This window comes from Ischnura elegans, chromosome 1, assembly GCF_921293095.1.
Source record: "Ischnura elegans chromosome 1, ioIscEleg1.1, whole genome shotgun sequence".
NCBI lineage: Eukaryota > Metazoa > Arthropoda > Insecta > Odonata > Coenagrionidae > Ischnura > Ischnura elegans.
In genome coordinates this window covers 18,479,379-18,500,528 of record NC_060246.1, presented here as the reverse complement: position 1 = coordinate 18,500,528, position 21,150 = coordinate 18,479,379, and the positions used below count along the sequence as shown (strand labels likewise).

Here is a 21,150-nt window from a genome sequence, read left to right as displayed (position 1 = left end):
AAGATGGACTGAAAATAATTGAAGAAAATCCGGTGGAAAAGAGCTTGTATTTTGCAAAATGCCTCAGATTGTCAGCTAGCACTTGGCAGCAGAAGTGGGGGTAAAGCGATGTTAGTTGAATTAATTATATGCCCAATTGTTTCCATAAAATTAAAATATTCATTAATCAGCTAAATTCCTGTTCGAATCATTTAAAGGAAATCAAAATTACTCCCCAAAATCTTGTGTTGCCTGCTGCATATGCAACCGAGTCAAACATTCCAGCATTCATCGTTAAGTATTCGAGGTATTCGAATATTCGAGCAATGATTTAATATTCGAATTCGATATTCGAATTCGAGAAATCTGCTATTCGACCCATCTCTAGTATTTACAATTAATTGCATATATTTGCAGATATAATCCTATCATTGGTGTCATTCAACTATGAACATTATTGACAGTGAGGATTTTACCAGTACTTATTTTTGTATTGAGTTTCATACATGTAGCGTGTGCGTGATCGATTACAATAACTAGGTGATAAGCATACAAAAATAAGTGTATTTTTAAATAGATTGGAAATGCTTAGCCTTTTTAGGAGATTATTATTTGTTCTACTTATTAAATGAAGAGTTGGTGTTCATTTCTTGCCTGTGTTCATGTGGTGATTATATTGCTATAATAATAACAATAATATCTTTAAAAGAAGTTGAGAGCAATATCTAAAAATTAACTTGAGTATATCTCTTATTTAAACGGCTACTTACATCATATTCACTTTCTCCAAGGTTCTCACTGTCAATTCTTTTGTGACCTGAAACAAAATCTTGAAATTTCTTTTCTTCTTTTGACAGTGAAGGTAAGAAAAGAGTGCTGATATCCACAAGGGGAAAGTCCATTGGAGATGTAAGGAAGTACGCTTGGTTTTGGATCCGCATCACCCAAGAGACATCACCTGTGAGATAATTAAAAATTCTTTAGTTCAATTAATGCTAAACTGCAATTCTACAATTCTGGGTGATGCAATACGGGGCTTTTTTATGAATGAAGAAATTTATCATAACTTTTGAAGGTGTTCTACCCATATTACATGGAAAATTTTTCAAATCATAACAGCCAGTCATCCCTCCCACCTCATTAGGTGCAGAGATGGAATTTAATGTCAGGCGGGATAAGTGATGGAGTATGGTGTGTAAGGAGTGTGTAAAGGGTTGATGGGTCATTAGAAATGACACAAACCAGTGGAGGTTAAAAATTAAAATATACAGGTTTCCCCTGAATCTCACACTAATTTATCACATTTAGGTCTTAAGTAGTGATGGGTCGATTCCAAAATTTTATCGATTCCGATCCCGATTCTGACATTTCGATTCCGATTCTACCGATACCGATTCCATCGATTCTGATGCCATAGGCTCCAAGAAAAATATCACTTAATTCCAGGCAACAAGAAAACTACTTTTTTAAATATTACTCTGTGAAAGAGTCAGTTGACAAAAGAATCTTTCATATCATTGCTATGTAATTAAAATATAATAGCTAAATTTCAAAACAGAACATACCTGAAAAGTGGTATTACATGATGGGTATTACTTTAGAATATTGGCACTCATAATATGTCGACAATATATATACATATATCCAAACTACAAGGGAGAGCCCTGAGTACAGGAATTTTCATAGCTGTAATAAAGATTACATACTACGTATATGAATCATGTAATATTTGGCCCTTTCAAATTCTCAAGCAGAAAATCCAATTATTCTACATGCTCAGCCAAATCTTTTGCAAGTTTTGACTTCTCCATGTTACAGTATTAATGCCTGCAGAAAATTGCCTTTTGCTACACATGTGTGTTATTGGGCAAGTACTTTCCCACCAAAATTGCAAGATTTTGGAGACTTTGGAATTTTTATTAAAAATTATATCAACGATTTGTTGGATCTTGAATCTTAATGGAATTCAAGTGGACGAAGCGAACAACTATAGAACTAAACTTTAGTTTTGTAGAGCCAAAAAAAATGCTATACTTCTCACGTCATTCAATCAACCTTAAAATCTCTTGCTTTTTTAAGTTCAAGAAAGAAACTAAACGCTGCAAATGAATATTACATCGGACGGATGCAGTAATAAAAAAGGCTAAAAGAGCCTTGTGGGGTGAAAACTCCCCCTACCGTGCGACTCTCCTCGGCGAGGGTGGAAAGGGAAAAGGGTATCGCTTGTTGCCTTTCACGGAAACAGTTCATTTTTCTCTCTCTTAAGCATGCTGACTTAATCTCTTCACTTTACTTCAATACCCGAGGCATATTTCTTACGCGCGGGATGGTTCCAAAAAATATCCAATCCTTAGTATTTTCACTCGAGTAATGCGCTAAATGGTCTAGTCGATCTATACGTAATCCTTTTTAACATCCTCAGTTTAGTGTTTTAAGTCAATGAAGACGATTATCCATGCTTTAAATGACGAATTTCAGGACTAATGTTTTAAAAAACTTAAAAATCGGCCCCAGTTACAGAGCCTCAGAGGTCCGCGGCGTGTAGGTCAGCCTTGACGCGCTATTAAAAAATCGTTCTTATTTCCTTCGTCGCAAACTTTTTTTTCAAGATTTCTACTTAGTACTCTTTAAAAATCTCTACTTTATATTGTGGTTCAAATTTTCCGAGTTATATTTTTCGTAAACGAAAGATAATGTCTACTTAATGTCAAATTTCACGTGAAAAACGGGTCGGCCATTTTGCGTTGTAAAACCAGACAGATGAGAGCCAAAATCTTCAAAAGTCATTGAAAGTATAGGCAAAGCACCAGATCAAAGGAATATTGCGTTTTTTATTCCACAAAACTCATATCAACGGAAAACCACTTGGACAAATTCAAAGATTTTTTGAGGAAAAACGATATCTCGTGTGGCATTGAAAAATTGGTCATGTTTGGGCCTCTGTATCTCACTAAAGGTTCGCAATTATGTAAAATGGCATATAAATTAATATTTGCTGATGATTTATGAGTATTTACGCTGAGTTTCCAGTCTTTATCCCCAAAAAGGTCATTTTGGACTTTATTCCAGCTTTTTCCGATTTCGGACCAGTTAGCGCGGGGTAGGAAGACGATCGGCCGCCGCGGCTGGCGTAAAGGTATTCGGCGCCTACGTCGACAACAACAATAGTGTATTCGGCAGACTGAAACTACCAGGCCAATGCATTAGAATGACTTATCGGCTTTAAAAACTGCATTATTACACGAGTTTCATGATAGCGCTTCCTGTCGGCAGATTGCTGGACCTACTAGCCTCGAAAGCTCTGTAACCTTAACTACTCGACTCGACATCCGTAATGCTACTCGAAACGCTCGAGTCGAGTACCAACTACTCGATCGACTTGAATTTTCGAGTACTCGCACATCCCAAGAAGATATGTGTTTTGTTATTACGATTACGTGGCGCGAAAATTCGAATGACTGTTGGAAATGCGGTCGTATATAAATTTGTGGTTTGAAGTACCACTGGAATCGGAATCGATTTTTCACTTTGACAAGTACTCGTTTTCGATTCCGGTTCTTGGCCGAGAATCGAGGAATCGAAGAATCGAGGAATCGAACCGACCCATCACTAGTCTTAAGCCATCATAACTACTTTAATATTTCTACAATCCACAATTAATCATTGAAATTCTCTTTTGGAATGATAAATAGATACTCTCTTGAACTTAAGATCACTCCTTAAGTCTCAATTTCTACAATTTTTCGGAACATAAACCAGCGAATGTTGCTGAAGCATTTGCATGACTAATAGATGCAAGCATTCATAATCTGATGTAAAAATTAAGTGAGGCAGGGCATTCCCTCACACATACACACCAGTGGGCCGCTTGATGTGAATTTCTGCCCATCCCTGGCACCAGCATGCACACAGCTGTTTGTCTTGATTCTCCGATTTTTCTGACCCTGAAAATTTAAGACAATTGACATCAGATAAAGTTGTCCCACTCCCTCCAAAATCTTTCATTCTATGGGAAGAGAGAGACCCCACCAAACAGCATTCGATCCAGTTTGGATGGCTCTGGTTCGTTGATCTCCGTGGTGCTGGTCGAGGCTGATGGCGGCTTGCTCCCAGGGGCGGACACGCTCCCCAGGGGCCGCTTGGCTTCCTCCTGGGGTGACAGCAGCAGGCCACGGTTTGAGGACCCTCCCGAGAGGGGAGCTCCATGTGGCATCATGCCACTCGGCACCACATCCCCGCTTGCCTGACGGTAGAGCCTGGGGTGCATGTGGAGGTCGTCCTTGGTCCGTGGTCCCAAGGGCGCCACCTTTTATTGGAGAGAAGGAGGCGGAGCACAATCATCAACTGATAGTGTAAATAAGAGCTAAGATATGAAAGCAGACCAGATAAAAGAAAGACCTTTCAAACCACAGAAAATCGAGCGGCCACGAATGCCTAGTTTTTGAAAGTGTCAATAATTGTTTTGTGATAATTTATTTTGCAAAATTATACTCTATCTATTATTATTATTTCGTGAAACAGCACCTACATGAAAGAAAACCAGTAAGTTTCTAAATGGATGGAACTGAGGGATTTCAGCCTTCACCTTTGAATATATAAGGAGTGATTTCCAAGAATTATGAACAATTGCTAAACTGTTCTTCAAATGTATTTGCTTACAACTAATAAAATGAATCTGACATCACATTCTACTATGGTTAAAAGGAAATGTTTAAAAAAAATTTTCATTCACTTTTCTAGAACATTTCACCTCAGAATCAGCCAAACTTTGGAAAGAGATAAAACAAAATAAAGTGCATTTAGCTAAAGATGTGTAGAACCCAAAGGTCTAAAATAGTCAGATATTATAAAAGAATATTGTAATTAATTATACATAACATAAAACTACGTTATGACAGTGTGGATTATTTTCTCAACAGCAAAAATATGAAATAAAGGAACTATTTGAACTCAGTAAATAATAACTAATTGCACAAGTGATACATTCATCTGCAAAAAAAGCCACAAGCAAATAGAGTTACTGACTAAAACACAAAGTGTTTTGCATTGTTTGAAAAAAGTGCCCACAGATATTCATGTAACCGTGGGTACCTCAACAGCCCAAAGAACAGCAGGACTACTGCTATCACCACCATCTGAGAAAATTTAGGTATGAGAGGAAAGAAATGAAAACATTGCACTAGTTTGAGTTAACTCTGGTGCATTATAATGACCAAGTGGCCGAGTCAACATGAGCATGTGAGGGAAGCAGTTGCGGAAGAGTAAGAAAGAGGCCAACAAAGAGGGTGAGCACAGTAACAGCTTGGATTGGAAAAGAATGACAGCTCACAGAGAAAACATACGTGGTGGGAGGGGGGGGGGGGGAAAGATGCTCGATGAAATGCAGGTCTACTCACGTCACTACTGACACTCCGCTGAATGGCTGACTTGTGCCTTCGTCTAGATGGAGTGAGGTCCAAATCTCCCAGTGTGTCTGCCGGACTAGCTTCTGTGAATTATAAAAAAATACAATGGAAGCAATTATTTACATCTAAAAGCATTAGTATTACTCAAAACTAAAATCAAATCTCAGCACAGGCTGACTTCAATATAGACCACAAAATCCTCCTGAGAGAGCATATCTGTAAAATCAGGATACAGTTGGCTAAAAGTTACAACTTATGATAGCTAGTTCAAAAAATAATAATTTTTGCATTCATTAATAAAGAACTTCAAGTCTGAGCCTAAGGGTAGGAAAGAGCAACTTCGTGCTTATGGCCATGCAGCCAAGATTGACTAACAAAAGCCCCTAAAAGACCTGATCTAATAGAGCCATATAGTTCCTTAGTAGAAGAAACTGCTGATTTGCTGACTCAATCAATGGTATTTAATGAATTGAAGCAGTAAGCTTGTTAATTGCAAGTGAAAATTTCATTCCCATTAAATTTTGGACTCTGGATTTTGGACTAAAAGAACAAAAAGTACCACACTTTGCATGTACTAATTTCCATTTCAATTCTTTCATTCACCAACTTCTCCCATTTCCATTAAAACATTGGCATTTTTCTGAAGTTATGTAGTTTTAATGTTGGACTCGCAGATTTAAGCCACAGCAAAGCCATGTCAAATCACTGCTTTTCTTCTTTCAAGCTCCTTACATGACAATTTCACCAATACTGAAAAATGATGAGTACTTTGAAACAACTCAAGAGTAAGGTTTATGAATCAAGGACAAGCACTTTTCGATAAATAGCAAAAAATACCATTTTTACCTTTGGGATTCCATTGAAAGATGTTGAAGGACCGATTTACTCTATGAAAAGATCAAGCTCAAAACGTGATGAGTGCAGTTATCTCTCCTTCTCCAGGTGCGTTAGTCTCCAGCGAGTGACGACAGTCAGTCTATCTCAAAACATGCTCTAAATATCTCATCTGCTAGACTTGGTAGGTTTACAAATTTTGCCATTCTTTAGATGCAGGGGCAACTGCTAGCTACTTTTTGTACAACACCCTCCAGAAAATTCAATCTAAAAATAACATCCTAGGATAGTATGCCAATTATTTCATTGATATGTTATTCTACTTCCAGCAGGACTTACTCATGCTTTCCTAGAGACCTCATTCTTAATCCTTCTAAAACTCATTAACGAGAGTAAACTCAATTGCATTTTTTTATTTTCACAGTGAATGTAGGATTGATAATTTCAAATTGGCTAAATTGAAAATATTGATGACAGAACTCACCTTTGTCAGCCTTGAACAGCATCCAGCACTTATCGCAAAGGCCGTTTTTGAGTGGCTTTTGGCTGTATCCACTAGTGGTCACAGTGATGACCTTGTTGCCAAGGATCCAAGTCATTGACTGTCCGTCAGCCAAGAGGAAGTCAACAGCGGGATGCCTGTCCACAGAAATTTATGGCATGAATTGATATTTACTCATTTAGTCCATTAAATAAAAAAATGTAAGACAGTAAAAGTGTGATAAGGCTGAAAACTTCTGTCATCTAAAATGACATGGCTTCATCGTTAACAATCTTAAAAACAATTCTTGCACCCACTGTAAATGCTAGAATTAAGCATCTGAAATGTTACTTGAGGTAACTCTTTAAGAAAAAACTTCAACTAAAATGTAAAACATTCGAATCAGATCATGAACTCCCCCTCATAATAGAATCTAATTCTTGATTGTTTGGGGACATTCTACTTAATCACACAGCATTTCTATTCGTTATTTTTTGCCACAAATGACTATTTCCCAGAAAAATCTTGGCCACGACAATTGAAATAGTCCATGCTTAGCAATGGGCTGAACTTAAAAGTGATCTTCTGAAGCAATCATTTGACACCATTCTTCTAAAAATACTTTGAGGAATATTCCCCTCAGATAGTTTTGTTTCGTAATGTACCTATATTGCATTAGTTATTTATAAATTTACTCTGCAATTTTGAGATATGCATATTTTGGAACAAATTCTGTTGATGGTGGACAGAATGTGTACTGTAAATCATAAGTAGCTGGATGTAAGTACTAATGTTTGTTTCCCATTTATTGGGTACTCATGTTGAAATAGAAAGATCAGGAAGATTTCATTCCGAAAAAAATTTGAAAGCATCATTTTTTTCATATGAACAGATTATTTTAGTACCACAGTCGCCTTGGTAATTTCCAAAAACTACTGACAGTAATTGCCCCATGAAGCCTTTGATGCATACCCTAAAGTCTAACTGCCTGGATTGAGTGAATGACGGGAGACTTTTGGGAAGTGAGGGAAGAGGGAGGTAATTCATTCCCTTTGCTGAGGAATTGTCACACCAACCTCTTGGGCAAAGTTGAACAGCTAGAGAAAGTGTATCTGGCCATGAGATCGATGCATGTCTCCGTCAGCTCCATATGGAAGTTCATGAGTGCCTCATCGATTGGGGGCTTCAAGTCCACAGGGCGACCACCTTCCCGTGCTGCTCCTGGTAACGGCCTCTCCCGCCTTCGGCTGCCCTGCATCGACACAAAAATGCAAGTTTATTAGATATTAGGGAGATGCACTCACTAACAAACCATTCATTTTTTTTACCATTTCAGAGCTGACAGGATTTATCACTACATACTTCCATTTTTCTCAAGGCTTGGTGTTTTAATCACAATTGTATATGGTTGATTATAGTTTTTGTCTCTTCCATTTAGCAAATTAGGGAGTATGCAAAATTTGAGGTTGAGATAGAAGCTTAGCTAGAAATAGACCAACCATTGTTCTGGAACCATAGAACCTTCTAATCCATGTCCCTCAACAATGCTGGACAAAAATGGAAAATTAAGGCATAACTGGGCTATTTTGAAAACTTGTGGTCCAGAATTGCTATTTCTGCGATAGTGTAGGTTGATTTATTATTTATTAAATTTGTCCTAAAAGCAAGCCTCGATGAATATTTTTTTCTAATTAACTACAAACATATGAACTGGAGCCATGTAAGAAAGACAAAGAGTGTGATGGAAACAAACCTGTTCCGTAAGACTTGAGCTCCTCTTTCTGTTGGAGGAATCTTCATTCACAATTTCTGTCTTCATCACTTGCCCTTCTTCAAACGGAACAAGCACATTTGCCTTGAGGCCCTGGGACAACAAAAACCATTTCATTCACTGGTAAAATGACAGAACAAAAAAATCTGTTCAATCTGAAGCATTTGTTTTGTAAATTTACATAATGTAACACAAATTTAATTTGAAGTTTGCATCAGAGAAGGGACTGAACTGGATATGTTACTTACAGTAGTAATAAACTTCACAAAGTCTCGACGAAAAGGCAGTCGACATTTGAGGAACCAAACAGCAATGACATGATGGGCCAGAGAGACAGTGTAGTGATTGTACTTGAATGGGTTGGTGTACGGAAGAGCGATCGCAAATATGGACAGGTACTGGTCACCAACAAAGCTAGCAAAGACTTTGGGTAACCTCGTCAGAGCTGTGGGAGGAGAGAACATTATTGCACATTAATAACTGGACTGATTAGTCATAATGCTTAAAGCAGAGTTTTACCACTGCAAAAAGCATTTGATTTACAACATATTACACCTGATAAGTTGGACAGTAGGCCGGCCCTTATTTTTCAGAATTGAGAAAAGTTATGTTTTCCTTGTCTTAAAATGATCCAAATGAGGTTCATATTCACGTGTTAAAATTTGGTTACTTTAAAATTATGGCAATCCATGCCCCAAGGGCCCTAAGTACTGAGGGCCCTCAATTGAGATTTTTGGGGCCGAAAAAGTGCTATTTCCATGTAAAACGTAAAAGTAAAGCCCTTTAGGGCCGACTTTCTGTTTGTTTTGACCTATCTCTAAGCGTTTACGAGATATCGTCCGTCGTAATGCAATCCACCCCCCAGGGCGCTACCCCGCATCTCGGCGCCCCTAAAGTACGGCCCGCACCACTTCCTAGAGACTTCCCCTCCACCCCCTCCCCTCCCTCGGCAAAGACTTTGCTCCTGCTGGCAATATTTACATGCTAGTGGTACACAATTGAAAAGGTTGTTCCTCTTGTGTCATGATTAATGTTTTTAAAGCCTACAATGTCAATCTTAACCCTTCAACGCGTCCTATGTACTGTGCGCCGGCCCCTTGAACCTTAGTTTGTTGCCACCATACGACCGTGCATCATTATCGCATGCTTTGTTCAAAACTGCTCTTCGTATACAAAATGTTATTAGTATTTGATACAATTGTGTTAGCGAATTATAAAGAAATGAAGGAAATTAGCAGACCTTCTAGGGCCATAACATTTGATAGAAATATTCAAGGAAGAAGAAACGAGGCAGTCAGTTCACATTTGTAAATCAATCTGGAGAGATAGTTAGTTCTTATGTATAGTGCGCAAAGAATAAAAAAGGAAGTGCTAAGTTTTTTAGGATTCAAGGATAAAAGTGGTGAAAAACTTGTTTATCATGAATACACGTGACGTTTATTTTAAGAATAGGCCAACAAGAAAAAGTATGAAATCAAGACTAAATTCAGAAATTGAACTGGTTCGAAAAGAAAGTGAAGAAATACTTGGCTCAAAGTTACTTACAGTTATAGAAGTACTGTGTGTTTTTCTATAACCTAATGGGTTTGAAATGAATCAGACTTAGTGCGAGAAAAACAGTAAGAAATGCATTTCATCCATGGAGCAAAACGAGAATTCCAGTTATAACGGAAAATAAGGCTATTGAAAAGTTAGAAAAATCACTCAACGAATGGATGAACGTGCGACGACATAAAGAGAGAGTGGAATCTATCTTTTATGGACCCACGCAAGAATAGTATGAACATCCTGATTACAAGAACGATTGGCAAATTATTTGGGGTCTTCAAGCGGTAGATGATTGCACAGAGAGAGGGGTGAAACTAATTCAAGATTTTAACTCAGTCACGTAGAAGGAAGAGAGCTTTCGAAATTAATTATTAACAATAAGTGTGAATTTTCATCTTATCACAAACCCTAACGTCCGCAAATACACTTTAAATGCCAAATATGTGGTACCAGTGAAAGATTATAAATACGAAAAGTTATTTCGCTTTGGTTAACAGGTATCAAAATTCATGGACAAGTGAAAATACGAGTAAATTGATCACTTTGATTGGAAGTATTGTCATGGCAATTAAATTCTTTCTAGCATAAGCACATTTCTTCACAGACTACATCTTCCCAGCAGGAGCAAAGTCTTTGCCGAGGGAGGGGAGGGGGTGGAGGGGAAGTCTCTAGTAAGTGGGGCGGGCCGTACCTCAGGGGCGCCGAGGTGCGCGGTAGCGCCCTGGGGGTGGATTGCATTACGACGGACGATATCTCGTAAACGCTTAGAGATAGGTCAAAACAAACAGAAAATCGGCCCTAAAGGGCTTTACTTTTACGTTTTACATAGAAATAGCACTTTTTCGGCCCCAAAAATCTCAATTGAGGGCCCTCAGTACTTAGGGCCCTTGGGGCACGGGTTGCCATAATTTTAAAGTAACCAAATTTTAACACGTGAATATGAACCTCATTTGGATCATTTTGAGACTAGGAAAACATAACTTTTCTCAATTCTGAAAAATAAGGGCCGGCCTATTGGACAGTTAAATGGCCTAAAGCAATTTTATAAAGTTAAGTTGGTTTTAACTAGGAATGGACGGATCCAGGATTTTTTTCGGTTCGGGATTCGGATCGGATCTTTGATTTTCAGAGCCGGATCTTTCGGAAAGGATATTTTCGGATCCAAATGCATTTGAAAATTCCTGCTATTAAACAAAGTACAGTAGAATCCTGATTTAAGGTTTTTCAGGGGGGACAAAATTTAAAACACTAAATGCGGAAAAACACTAAATGAGGACCTGCCATTTTTTTCAGGTTTTAGGGTCTGTAATGATTTGAATGGCTTTTTATGAATAAAAAATAGTATTTTAAGTAACTAAAAGGTGCTGAATGCAGCAAAAAATTCTTTAATGAAATCTTCTCTGCCCTATGAAGGTTGGATAATACTTTTCAGGAATCAGCTAAAAAAATGGGTAGTAAAAATAAGTAATGAGAGGATGACAATTGTTTTAATTAAATATTTTAAGAAAATTCAAATAAACATCAACTTAAAAGCATTCCCACACTGATTATTATTATGGACATTAGTGATTCCATTTTTATGCACATTTCAGTGGTCTCGATGAAATTTATAATTTTTTCTGTAAAAGTGACATGTAGGTGACTATAGCATTTCTAATATAATAAGAAAAGGTGTAAGTAGGTACTCGAAAAATCATGAGGAATGAGTGAAATAAAGGGACAGCATAAGATCCCTAATCCCAAATTCTCAACTACCGAATATCTTGTAAAAGGGAGGTTTTCTGGAATTTTGCCAACCTAACGTTTTCTGTTGCCTCGGCGAAACAAGGGATTTATGAGCCTTTATAAAGCCTCCTATGCGCACATTTTGGATTTTGAGGTCATCCAAAAAAGTAGAATCTTATTTTAGTATTCGTACAAGTCGATGGTGATTCAACTCGATGAAAACACCAGATTCGTTGTCATATATCCGCGGCCTTATGCAGGTCGAATGGAGCCGGGGGAAGTTGCTTACGCGGCGCGCTGATCACCTTGACTCCGACTCGTCTTGTTTCTCGGCAGCTTTTAATAAAATTTGGTTGGACCTTGAATAACGATTAGCTAAACTCTGTTAAGTGAGAAGGTTTAATCTTCAACAGAACTGGATTTCATCCGAAAAATTGTCAGTGCCTCTGGAGTTTGGCAAATTCGTCAGGGTTATGATGTCGAAGTCAACCACCAAGGGATACCTGCCGGATTTTCGTATTTTTCCGCGATCATCTATTCTACCGTGAGTATGCGGTAATTTTTTCCAGCATGAGCGATTTATTTAGAGTCATGGACCGTGATAGTTCGTCAAAACTCCGATTGTCATTCTCTTTTGACATTAATTAGCACCAGATAAATATTTTTGAATCGACAGCGATATCAACCAGCCGCATGTCGATAAATTGGCTCCGGGATATCTAAATTACGATGTAAAATAATGTTGTTCCGTTGGGAAAGAATGCTTTCACTCACGGTCATGACAGGGGAAACACTTCCTCTGTTCTTTCGCTGTTCTTCCGTGGAAACTGACCTTGGAATGGATTATAGAAAGAATCTTCTAGTGAACTGCGCTATTGATATTGGGCCTCCTCTTTTGAAAAAAAATAGCCGACTGAAAAAATATTGGGCAAATAATCGACTGCCCGTAGGGAATAGAGTTGAAAGGGGCATAAGCCATCAATTGAAAACATAACGAGAAAACCATTATTGTAGCGGCCCTCGGAGGATAACTCGTGTCATCAGTCGTCACGTATCATCGAAGTCAAGTTCAAGAAGTGAAGGATAAGGTAGTTCGAGGTTATTAAGGGATGACTTTGCTCCATTAGATCGGATCTGATACAAAAAGTGCCTGGTGTTTGGATCAGAAGGGGAGCGAAAAGTTACGAGATGACAAATCACCCAACTTGCGAGTTGAAGGTCGCAGCGCTGCGCTCGCGGAAGAAAGCAGTTGAAGAAGCGTTCCCCGATAGATTCTATCGACTCTTGGTAAACTCTCATGAGACTGTTCTTGCTGATGAGCATAAATTCGAACATTTGGATGAACCGTCATGAAAAAACGTTAAATCGGGCAAAAAAATCTTGAGCGGGACAAATTTTTACGACCATAAATGCGGAAAAACGCAAAATGCGGAAACACTAAATACGGATAATTTTTACATTGTCCTAATAGGGAATGAATCGGGACCCAAAAAAATAAACGCTAAATGCGGAAAAACGTTAAATGCGAAGACGTTAAATCCGGATCCGACTGTAATTATTCAAGTTTATCCTGGGTACATACAATCAAAGGAATGCTTTTTAGATTTTCATACACATTTTAATACTTTTTTAATTAAAAATTATTTTTATAGGCTTTCAAGTTGTTTTTCAAAAATATCTTTACATGCTCAGGACCTAAACTGTTACGCTTGGGTTTGGAAATGAAAATAGGAAAAATCTTCGGATGACCAGTGGCATAGCAAGAGGGGGAAGTCCGGGGGGTCTGGACACCCCGATATATGAAAACACAATTACTTTCCTTCATAAGAGGTAACAAAATATTGAAAAATCATGAATTTACAATAGATTTCTTTGAAAAATGAAGTTTTTTTCTATTGTGAAGGGTGTTAAAATTAGTTTGAAACCCAATACTTTGTATCCTGTTGTTTAAAAATTTACCCCCTGGTTTTGGACCCACCCCCAAAGAAATTCCTGGCTACCCTACTACCATCGACTGAATTCAAATTTTCCTCAGGCACGTTCCCCCTGAATTTTGTCACTTTCTCATCGCATACCGACTTGTGTTTCACCCAAAAATGCTTCAGTATGGTGAGGTGGATTTAGTACTTCCTCGCGATAATTTCACGCCACAGTGCAAGCACATGTCATACATTGGTTCTCCTTATCTCAATAGAAATGTTTCTACACAATGAAAGACATTTTTATCATTATATCATTAAATTAAATTGAAACTGCGCAATAAGCAACACAATTAACAGTACTTAAAACTGCCGTAACGCCATGTACCGTGAGGTGCTCGACCACTCAGCATGAGAAAGGGGTGGGCAGCAGAAGTGCGTAAACGAGAGGTGGGTGGGAAGGAGCGCGATCCCTCCGTATTTCACGCAACGAGGCTACAAATGAGGGAGTCAAGGACGAATAAGCCAGGCGTGCTATGTGATATGTGCAGCTGGCGTTTCCAATCCGTCTCTAATTGTTTGAGGGGTTAATGTTGCGCTTGTTTCTTTCAAAATTGTGCTGTTTGGACAATGTTGCATATTCGTATAGTCAAATTGTAAAAAGAAAACTTGGTGGTAATTTATTAGATATGAAAAATAAACAGAAATATCGTCAGGAATGCATCGCGTTTGGTCTAATTCTATTTTAAATTCCATGCATGTCATCTAATTGTCGAAGCTATCAAGACATCTTCGGGCCCAGAAAGTCACTCACCTAGTCTTTGTCGTCTAGAAATGGAGAATTGAAGCAGGTAGGCCAAAAGAGGTCAGTTAGTGATACGGGGTAGGGATGAAACATGTTTCAATTGTTCTCATGTAATTTGATATTTTCCTTAGAAGACAATGATTTATGGTCTGTGTGATTTCGAAAAAAAAACAACAGAGGCATGGGCTGATGGACGGTCGAGGGTGGTTTTCTGAAATCTGGGACGTAGTTATTTTTGACGTAGTTATTATCCTACGACGCTGAGATTCCCCCAATGATTATTCAATCTCTAGGAAGACTCACACTGTGCGAGTCATATTTTACCTTCTTCATTTTCCACGGCTGAAATTCTGCTACGTAACCTCTGCGATAGCTTTCAAACAAAATGGTTCATGAGTAGGCCAAGAATCGCATGCGACAGCGTATTTGAAGAGAGAATCGGAACTCTTTCCACCCTTATGGGGCATTCACAGAATTCACAGTTGCATTCACTGAAGCTAACATTTAAAATTTTGGATCCAGATCCGATGTCTTCCATGACTTTGGATCCGATGTATCCGATGAAGGGCAATATCTGCAGATATTTGGATCCAAGGTATCTGATCTAACCATCCCTAGTTTTAACTGAATTAAGATTGTATTGTAAGCAATTTTTGCAATGTGTATTTCAAATTGTTGATATGTTCAAATGCTAGTTTTAAGAAATTTCCTAAAAAATATTGGCACATAGGTAGAAAATTAATGAATTTTTCTAAAAAGTGTACACTAAACTATTAGAGCATAGAAAAATTACAAAAATCCATAACTTTAACAGAATGTTCATGATTAGGTAGAGATAATTTATTCAAAGGACTTAATAACCTTAGATTTCAATAATAGCATCACCATAAGAATCGACCTTGAACATTAAAAAGTCTGAATACATTCGTGAATGCCAGTTTAGAAAGAGATTTTAGATTATCATTTGGGAAGTAACAGAAAGGTGCAATCATTTTCCAATAACAAAATTGCACTCACCCTTAATGTGAGCTGCATAATGAATGAAGATCTAAAACAATGCTGTATGTAATTACCAATTATTTCTAAAATTCTCTGAGGCAAAGCCAATGTTTCTTTGGAAAATATTTAAAGAAGGCCTTAAATGAAAAGGCCTCTACTCACTGGACAAGAATTCGAGGATGGGCACAGCAACATGGACAGTGGCTGATATCTTGGAGAGTTGGAGCAACACCTCAGGCAGCAGCTTTCCCATGGCATCTCTCATCTCAAGGGCACACACCGACAGTGCTGAGACACAGTCGCGTGCCTTCCGAGATGCCAAGCCGAGCTCTAGACATTTGATGAGACGAGCCTACATTTGGAGCCCATTACATTAGTCAACACAAGAACTACTGAAATTCTCGCCACCCCTCCAAACACCATTGGGTCTGGCCACACCTACCTTACCCTCAATACTGTTTTGGCTGAAACCCAGCCGTAAATATCTCTACCCTTGTCAAACACAAACATTGGTTGCATAAGGACAAAATATTAATTACGGTATAAATGAAGTCTAAGAGGCACAACCCTCATTTTATGACTCGAATTGAAGAAAAAAAATTTGGCTCTTTTCCTCCTACTGCTAGATTGAGTGTGCTTGAACCACAGAGCATTATCTGTCCTTCAAATCTTCACCAAAACTATTATCAAAGCCTTCCTCTTGCCATGTACAGTACACTCCCGATTATCCCAATGGCTAATGATGGGGAGAGACGACAGAGAATAATCGGAAAACACGGATAACCCAAACTTTCACTCAAAAGTCTTGCAATGTTCATAATTTACGTAAAACAAACAATATATGCATTATTATTTATGCAGTTATTCTGTTATTTAAGAGTGCTTCCCGGACTCATTGAGAGCTTTCTTCGCCAGTTCGCGATCTTTTTAGCGGCGATAATATGGTTGTACTAGAGTTATTAATTACTCCATGTAAGGCCTGATTTCGAAAACCACACATCCGTGGCATTCAAGCATTTCAAAATAAGAAAAATTTGAAGTATTTCTTTGACTTCTAAGAATGATCATTTAAAAGGGATAAAAAATATGTTGTAAATAAAAATTTTTAAAATTTTACAGTTTAAGAGAGAATGAATTAAATTTCCACTGCCACATGCAAGGCTGTGAAATTTTACATAAATTGCTATGAGAAAAATTACCCTGGACCGGGAACAAACCACAGACCTATGGACCACAAACATTTGACAATGTTGAGTAAAAATTTTACGGGAAAAACAAAAATTATACACAGTGGATTCCAACCAAGAGCGGATAAGGAGGCATTTACCTGCAGCGTGGGATCCAGGTGACGGTGGTATGAGGCCAATGATGCAATGGCTGGGAACACATGGCCATGGAATTCTGACTTCGGGAAATGTGGAGCTGGCGTGTTCCTCAATGTCTCTGGCAAGCCCAGGGATCTCTCACTCACCTAAAATGAGTCATATTGGGAGATTGGCTTCAATTCAACGACAAATAATAAATTTTAGCCAAAGCATATTTTGGAAAGCACGTGAATCGTGAGAAGAAGTGTATCCTTGTGATTTCAGGTAGATGCATCAGGTAGAATTTCAAAGGAGGAATCGTGGTAGAAAATATTAACAAAAAACTCATTAGTACTTCCAATTGGAGAGCATGCACAGTGGCAGTAAAACAATTAAATGAGAAGCGGCAAAGTTGGGTATAACTAAACTATTTAAAAATTAACAATTAAAATTACGTAAACTATTTAATGTAATCGATACTTTTAACAAGAGTTAACTTTTATTTGTTAAAATTCATTAAAGGCGAGAGACGACATGAATTATCTGGTATTTACGATAATTTCTAACCTATCATGGGGAACACACATAAGAAATAATTGTGGCAGAGCCCTGAAGAAGATAAGATTTGTGAGGCATTTTCTGGGAGAATTTTCAGATGAAAAAGTTATAGAGGTGCTATTACACTCTCGTCCACCCACAACTTGAATATCCTGTGAGCATAAGGGATCCGGAAAAGAAAGACTCACGAACTTAACAAAATACAACGGAAACCTGCATGATTCATCAAAACTGCTATGAATATACAGAAAGGGTTACACAGATGCTAAACAAATTAGGATGGGAGCCGCTAGAGACTCCCATGCTAGGCTTAGATTGATTGAGCAAGGTTGAATATGTATACATATTTTTCAGAGTGACACACAGAAAATCATATTAGTAAGCCACTACATTTCCAAGGCCAACAAAAACCATGAATTAAGAGAGATATTTTGCTGAATGGATAGGTATGGGAATTCATTTTTCCTCTGAACAATAAAGGACACTAACCCTTAACCAGTGACGTGCGGTCTGAGAGACGCTGCAAAAAATATGTATTTTCAAAATTAATACTTCAAAATATCTATCATTCTCGTTAGCTTCATATTTTCATGCACGGATAATCAACAACATGGATAAACCGCAGCCAGATAACCGGGAGTCTGCTGTATGTGCAAATGTGTATCCTGAAACATGTCTTCCATTAGAGAAATAAAAGATTTACAAAACAGTACCCGGCATTTAACCTAACGGACCATAAACATAAAAAGATCAAATCATCATCTTGGCATGAAGACTGGAAGAAGAAAACTGATAAACTTCAGACGTATGTTATCATTGCCAAATAATTTAGTAGAGAACTCATAAGACCATACTTAAACTTTTGTTATCTTAAGCTATCATTAGAGCCCTATCAGTTTTGCAATGCTAACAACTACGAATACTTTTTGCTTTGAGGAACAGAAATAATTAGTACGTTAACAACAAGATCATACCATTTGAGTTGACACTGCACAGACAGATGGACTTACCATGAGGCAAAGAGCATTAGCCAGGTAATCGACATCATTAACGCCATCTCTTGACAGGATCAACGCTTTGTTCTGCATGACTTGGGGCACTTCCTGTAACATCAGTTGAAGCACTTTCCAATCTGAAAAAAAAGAAATACTTTGCAATGAGCCAATCATTTTCACACAAAATAAGAGATGATATTTCTCATCGCAAGTAAAGAACATACATGCCATTATTCACTTTTTGTTAGATAAAATCATAATAATTCCCGAATCAAATGGTCACTATATCTAGCTTGCAGCAAAAGAAGAGATAGGTACAATTTAACTCTTCCTACCATGGTGGTTAGGAGACAATTGAAAAATGGGAGCTCTTTCTAGTCTCTCCTCAAAATTAAACCTTTGAAAACAGAGAAAGTGATAAGAAAGTTCGGTTTTTAACTATCATTCCATATACATTCCATATTTATACATTCCATAGTGACAAATTGGACAAAAAGTAGTACTTTTTCTCTTCTTGCTCCAAAAATATACCTAAAAATTCAGCTAAAAATAATTAATTATGCATGCTTAACATCTGTTAAAAAGCTGAGAAATCATTTAAAATGAAATTAATAAATGAGAACAAATTTAGAATGCATTAAAAATACCAATTTTCCTATTGGGTGCTATTCTTGCTGATCTGGTAATAAATTTTTTGCATGCAAATTATGAGTGCCAATCATGTTGATAACCTAAAGCTTTAAGACTTGCTTTTCACTAAAGAAATTTTTCTAAAAATCAAGCCTCATTATGGAACTACAGTGTGTCCTCGTTTAACGTCGTCCCGTTTAACGTTGTTTCGCGATAACGTTGTCCAAAAATTGAAACCCTTGATCATTTAACGTCGTTATTGCTTCGCGATAACGTTGTTCAAATTATGCGCGGCGAAAAAAAAATGAATGGCGAATAGAACGCAAGCGCATCTGATGCGTAAATATTACCATATTAATGCGATTGGTAATTTTCGTTCGACAGAAAAGGTTGGCGTGGGTAGCGTATGTTAACTATGCATCTGAGCGAATAATTATCGCCTCATTTACCCATTATCCGTATATTTTTCTGATGCCAACCGAAAAAAATGTCCACGAAGAAGAGTGGCTATCCTGGTGGTTCTTCAGACGTGAAGAAAAAACGGCGATATTAGAATAAAAACTTGGTATTATTAAAAGAATTGAAGAAGGTGCAACTGCTGGAGAGATCGGTCGAGTTTTAGGTTTGCAGGTCGAGTTTTTACAGTTAAAATTTCTTCTGTTACTGAAAATATCGATGTTTCGCCATTAAAAATACTTTCTTTTTAGTTTTTATATTTCATTTAATAATGCCTTCTTCCCAACCTTTTCGTTATGAAAATTCGTTTCGAATGAATCGTTATCATGCTGAAGTGAATAATCGGTAATGAATGTTTCTCGCGATTTCCGCCGGGTTAAAGAATTCATATCATCACGAAAATTGACTCGCCCTTCGTCCTCGTGCTTCCGAGTGTCAGATTCCTTAGACCATATAAGAACTAGACCCGCCATTCCCCACCCCTACCCATGTCTCGCCGTGTGGCCAACATCTCCCCTCCGCTCCCTTCCTTCCCCACCCACTTTTAAAGCGGCGTGACGTCACGGTTGGGACGCTCATCGTCGTAGCGCATGGCTACGAATGGGATTTCACTGTATCACTGCGGTATTTTGACCATTTTCTTCGCGATTTTTCAATTAAAAGTACCAATATTTATTGCGTTATGTACGAGAAGTATTCTCTCAGCCATGGTTGGATTGGTGAACTTACAATTAATGAACATCAATGGCATTTTTCGGCATTGGCAGCGACGAAAAAATATTGTGGCAGTAAAATGAAGACAAAGCCCTTGGTAAACTTCCGCAGATTTTTTTCTTATCCCGTTAGCGATCTAGCATCATTCAGAACATCGTTATAAAAGCATGAAATATTACACAAAAGTTGTAAACGGGGGAAAATTTAGAAAGGAAAAGGTTCATGGTGTAAAGAATTTGCCGGTCATCCACGAAGTAACGCGGCAACGCCTTCGCATATAGTAATTTTTAAACGGTCAATTATGCGATGCAAATTGAGCTGCGCGCTAGCGCTACTAAAAAGGGATGTCAACAAATCAGCATTCATATTATTTAGGTAAGTAATTTAGTTATTTCATAAATGCATAATTTTTTACTTAGCAGACAGCTCTCGTGTTATATATATTTTGCGATGGTGGAAAAAGGTCTTGCGCCGGCTTTGCAAGTGACACCTACGATTTACGTACGCTACGGAAAATTCTGGGAATAAATAATACCTATTAACATATTTATAATTAGAAAGAAAGAGAGGATTGGATTAAAATAATTTTAAAAATAAATGTGCTTTATAACAATCAATTATATTTAATATATTGAATAACTTATTAAATATTTTTATGTAATTTTGTACGTATGTACTTACAGAGTTTTCAATTAAATTTTTTTAAACAATTTACGACATAATTTAATTTTTTATATTCTTGTCACAATACGTAAGAAAAGAGGATGTGGATTCAAAGATCATCTAAGAAGTGAATCTCATTTTATTAAAAAAATCCAGACGCGATTACTCTGTGAAATTTGTTAAGAATGTGTGAAATGTAACGGATAAATTTCTATTTTTCACGGCAGTATGATATTTCGAAGCACTTGGAGACGCAAGACCATAAAAGATATTTAAATACTGCTCTATCTTCCTCCAAAATACAGAAATTTTAAGTAAAAACAATTTATGAAAACGAAGAAAAGAAACTAGCATTAGCAGAAGG

General features: G+C 37.6%; 1 protein-coding gene across 1 annotated transcript in view; it reads right to left on the bottom strand.

The window, feature by feature from the left end:
• The window catches only part of LOC124156491 (tuberin), a 58,078-nt gene that overhangs the window by 14,399 nt on the left and 22,529 nt on the right, over positions 1-21,150 (bottom strand). The window contains exons 13-23 of the mRNA XM_046531065.1: positions 18,339-18,460; positions 16,794-16,937; positions 15,629-15,818; positions 8,719-8,915; positions 8,453-8,563; positions 7,776-7,951; positions 6,703-6,857; positions 5,376-5,467; positions 4,009-4,285; positions 3,837-3,923; positions 750-937 (exon numbers count right to left, since the gene is read on the bottom strand). Coding sequence (XP_046387021.1) covers positions 750-937; positions 3,837-3,923; positions 4,009-4,285; positions 5,376-5,467; positions 6,703-6,857; positions 7,776-7,951; positions 8,453-8,563; positions 8,719-8,915; positions 15,629-15,818; positions 16,794-16,937; positions 18,339-18,460 — 1,739 coding nt within the window. The remainder of the gene's footprint in view (positions 1-749; positions 938-3,836; positions 3,924-4,008; positions 4,286-5,375; positions 5,468-6,702; positions 6,858-7,775; positions 7,952-8,452; positions 8,564-8,718; positions 8,916-15,628; positions 15,819-16,793; positions 16,938-18,338; positions 18,461-21,150) is intronic.